The 5,000-nt window shown below is 30.6% G+C and overlaps 1 protein-coding gene across 3 annotated transcripts in view; it reads right to left on the reverse strand.

Moving 5' to 3' along the window:
• LOC133642236 (target of Myb1 membrane trafficking protein-like) overlaps positions 1 to 5,000 on the reverse strand; it is a 36,326-nt gene that overhangs the window by 3,563 nt on the left and 27,763 nt on the right. For all 3 annotated transcript variants that reach the window (XM_062036327.1, XM_062036328.1, XM_062036326.1), the window contains one exon: positions 2,798 to 2,860. In XM_062036327.1, coding sequence (XP_061892311.1) covers positions 2,798 to 2,860 — 63 coding nt within the window. The remainder of the gene's footprint in view (positions 1 to 2,797; positions 2,861 to 5,000) is intronic.

The following is a 5,000-nucleotide window of genomic DNA, read 5'->3' on the forward strand; positions in this document are numbered from 1 at the left end:
TATATATATATATATATATATATATATATATATATATATATATATATATATATATATATATATATATATATATACATATATATATACATACACATATATATATATATATATATATATATATATATATATATATATATATATATATATATATATATATATATATAATGTATTTATTATTATTTTATAATAATATAATATAATATATATTATATAATATATATTAAAAAAATTATATATAATTATATAATTATATATAATTATATATATATATATATATATATATATATAATTATATATAATTATATAATTATATATAATTATATATATATATATATATATATATATATATATATATATATATATATAATATGAAAATTCGACCCCTACCTTGTTAACTTCCCTGACATCCTGCTTAAAATGTTCATCACTCAGAAATATCAAGCAGCTAAAATGCGCCAAACATAGATAAGTGTGGATCGAGTAGGCTTGTCCCGGTACCAAAATGTATGTCGATACAAAAAAAATGTCATTATTGTCTTTATTTGAACAAAAAAGTCTTAGAGTACATGAAACATATGTTTATTATTGTCATTTAGTCCTTAAATAAAATAGTGAACATACTAGACAACTTGTCTTTTAGTAGTCAGTAAACAAACAAAGACTCCTAATTAGTCTGCAGTAACATATTGTGTCATTTATACACCTATTATTTTGTACACATTATGAGGGACAAACTGTAGTAAATGGATTATCAATCCACTTGTTCATTTACTGTTAATATCTGCTTATTTTCTTTTTGAACATGTTCTATCTACACTTCTGTTCAAATGTAATAATCACTTATTCTTCTCTTCTTTGATACTTGACATTAGTTTTGGATGATACCACACATTTAGGTATGGATCCGATACCAAGTAGTTACAGGATCATACATTGGTCATATTCAAAGTCCTCATGTGACGTATTTACTGACTTTATAAACATAATAAACAAAAAATATTTTGTGAAGCTAAAAAATATCGATGTAATCATAGTAGTATCGACTAAATACACTTTTGTACTTGGTATCATTACAGGGGATGTCAGGTGTAGATCCACCCATGGCATTTGTTCACATTGTGACGGGGGTGAGCTATTGTATCCTCTTACGAAGCATGTTTAGCTATTCCTCGTCCTCCAGTGATAATAATACTTGTAAGAAACTTACTTTATCTGTCACCATGGAAGCCAGGATGAGTGATTTAGAAGTAGCTAAAACACTGTGGATGGACGTTAGCCGCTAGCTAGCTAGCCATGTCTTAAAGCAGCTCTTCCTGAGGGTGTTTCGGTGTTATGACGTCACCTTTATCTTGACTTTTTACACCAAAATGCGTCCATTCTCCCTTTTCTGTCTACACACTGTGTCTGCTTGTAAGTACTCTGTGTGTGTGCGCTGCCCAACATGCTCCTCTGCTCGTAAAACCAGCAATGTCACCACGTCATGCTTGTCAAACAGAGTATAGTATATTTTGTGATACATTAGTACCGCGATACTGTACTAGTACCGGTATATCCATCCATTTTCTACTGCTTGTCCCTTTTGGGGTCGCGGGGGGGTGCTGGAGCCTATCTCAGCTGCATTCGGGTGGAAGGCGGGGTACACCCTAGACAAGTCGCCACCTCATCGCAGTACCGGTATATCGTACAACCCTAATTATATATATAAATAAATGTATTTATATACGTGATTACATATCATTATAATAATATCATGAATATGTAATTAATAATGAATATACGTGGTTATTAAGAGTATGTGAAAATTCCACTACCTTGTTTACTTCCGTGACAACCTGCTTAAAGTGTAATTTCATTGTTTTATGCTGATTGGACGTTTTTTAAAAAATATATAATATCCACAAAGTTCATTAAGCAGGTTGTGTAATATGTGTCCATGTTTGTTGACATTTTGTGTTGGGTGGATTTGATTTTTTTCCCTGCACCATGACTAGGGAAGGTTGTTTGGATCGGGTCGTATAAGTAAATGTTGTGCATCCCCTCACGTTGATGTACTCTTACTGTCTTAAATTGCTTTTGTTGGCCACTAGATGGTGACAAAATTGCAGCTCTCAGACCGCTGACCACAGGTATTTGTATATTATATGAGCGCACTGTGGTATGGACACCCCTGCATTACATGCATGTTTTAAATGATTAAGAATACATGATTCATTTATTTTTGTTGGTGAAAAAGAACAAATAAATGAATAAAAGGAAACAATTGAGAGGGAATCAAACCTACTTTTATTCCTAAATCCACATCATGATTGCACATTCTAATCGCTAAACCACCAGTCTGAGGTGATAAGTACTGCTATTACAAATATATCCTTGAGGTGTGCCCGATAAGGTTTGTTGATACATTTAATACAAAGTCATTTATTAATTGACATTTTAAGAGCTATTTGAGGGCCAGTCCAGCCCTGTGACCTGCTCTCTTCCTGGTCCAATATAACGGACTGTAAAACCACACCCTTGGTATGGCAAAAGCGGTGTTTGAAAAAGTTTATGATGTCACCAGTTTAACGGCAACACAGCAAACGTTTCTATAAGTCAGTTCGATCGCAAAATAAACAAAACAATCTATGAGCCTGTGAGCCACGAGACAAGCTTCATTCAGTCTGAGTGGCGGTTTTCCACCTGGCACAAGTGTTTGACTTGTCTCCATTCAACAGTGTTACATTCATTTTGGAAGGTAAACAATAAAAAGTGCGGAGTGTGTCGCGGGAATAGTACGAAGCGTGCAAAAGGTTGTCACCTCATCTTCCAGGGCCAGCCATTTCTCAATATCGTCCATTACGTTGGACTGCTTGACAGGAATCTGAGAAGGAGTGAAAATGAATACATTTATCAAAGTGAAAGTGAAAGTGAAAACACACAATAACCACCACACACGAAACACGACATGAAGAGTACAGGCATCGTGTAGAATGTCAGGACACAGCAAACCAACGTATCCATGCACCCGAGGCCATACCAGTCAACCTTATCAGTTTTTGCTGGGAAATCCCATTTTTGTCCTTCTCTCCCTGGATTTTAAAAATGTACGTTTTAGGGGAAATAGTTGAAATACACAGATTTTTGTACTTGTCATTACCTTTTATTTGCCATCTATATTGCATTGTTTTACCTTTTATTTACCTTATTTTACCTTATATTAACCTTTTAACTTTTTATCTTCTTTTACCTTTTATTAACCTTTGACTTTTCATTGACCTTATTTACCTTCTTTGACCGTCTTTTATCTTGTTTTACCTTCTATATTCTCCTTTTTAACCTTTTATATTCCTTTTATCTTTTATTTCTTTTCTTTTACCTTTTATTGACTTTCTATTTATTTTCTTTGACCGTCTTTCACCTTGTTTAACCTTTTACATTTTTTTATACCTTTTTATTTCAATTTTATTACATTTTTATTTGCATTATTTAAATGTTTTATTGTCTTCTACCTTTTGTTTACCTTCTCTATTTTTTTTAACCTTTTTATTACCTTCTGTTCACTTTCTATCTTTAATTTACTACCTCTGCGGTACCTTCTATTTACCTTTCTTTTCTTTTTTTACCTTTTATAGACTATTTTCTTTGACCAACTTTTACCTTTTATATTCCTTTTGTACCTTTTTACCTTTTGTTTACCTTTTGTGTTCTTTTTTTAACCTTTTTATTACCTTCTGTTCACTTTCTATCTTTAATTTACTAACTTTGCAGTACCTTCTATTTACCTTCTTTCTTTTTTTTACCTTTTATAGACTTTCTATTTATTTTCTTTGACCAACTTTGACCTTGTTTTTACCTTTTATATTCCTTTTATACCTTTTTAACTTTTATTGCATTTTTATTTAAATATTCATTTTTTTATCGTTTTTTACCTTCTGGGTTCTTTTTTGTAAAACCTTTTTATTACCTTCTGTTCCCTTTCAACCTTTTATTTACTACTTTTGCTGTACCTTCTATTTACCTTTTTTTTCACCTTTCATTGACTTTCTATTTATTTTCTTTGACCGTCTTTTACCTTGTTTTTACCTTTCAAATAAACTTTTATTACATTTTCATTTACACTCCATTTATTATCATCTTACCTTTTTATTACCTTCTGTTCACTTTCTACCTTTAATTTACTAACTTGCTGTACCTTCTATTTACTTTTTTTTTTTACCTTTTATTGACTTTCTATTTTCTTTGACCGTCTGTTACCTTGTTTTTACCTTTTATATTCCCTTTATACCTCTTTATTTAACTTTTATTACATTTTTATTTACATTCTATTAATTTTTATCGTCTTTTACCTTTTGTTTACCTTCTGTATTCTTTTTTTAACCTTTTTATTACCTTCTGTTCACGTTTTACCTTTTATTTACTACCTTTGCAGTGCCTTCTATTTACCTTTTTTTTTTTTTTTTAACCTTTTGACTTTCTATTTATTTTCTTTGATGGTCTTTTACCTTTTATACCTTTTTAACTTGTATTACATTTTTATTTAAATTATAGTAATTTTTTATCATCTTACCTTTTGTGTTCTTTTTTTAACCTTTTTATTACCTTCTGTTCACTTTCTACCTTTTATTTACTACTTTTGCTATACCTTCTATTTACCCTATTTACCTTTTTTTTCCACCTTTAATTGACTATATTTATTTTTTTGACCGTCTTTTACCTTGTTTTTACCTTTTATACCTTTTCAAAAAACTTTTAATACATTTGTATTTACATTTTATTCATTTTTTAATCATCTTTTACTTTTTTATTACCTTCTGTTCACTTTCTACCTTTTATTTAGTACCTTTGATGTACCTTCTATTTACCTTTTTTTTTTTTTACTTTTACATTTTATTTACCCTTTCTTTGTAAAAAAAAATCTTCACACCAGTACTGCCGCTACTGCAGTGATCGGGTTCGTAGGACTCAAGCCTGTGCAACACTAGAGGACTGAGGGTGGGTATCGGTCCTTAAAAAAATAGACA

Source organism: Entelurus aequoreus, linkage group LG25 (assembly GCF_033978785.1).
Source record: "Entelurus aequoreus isolate RoL-2023_Sb linkage group LG25, RoL_Eaeq_v1.1, whole genome shotgun sequence".
Lineage (NCBI taxonomy): Eukaryota > Metazoa > Chordata > Actinopteri > Syngnathiformes > Syngnathidae > Entelurus > Entelurus aequoreus.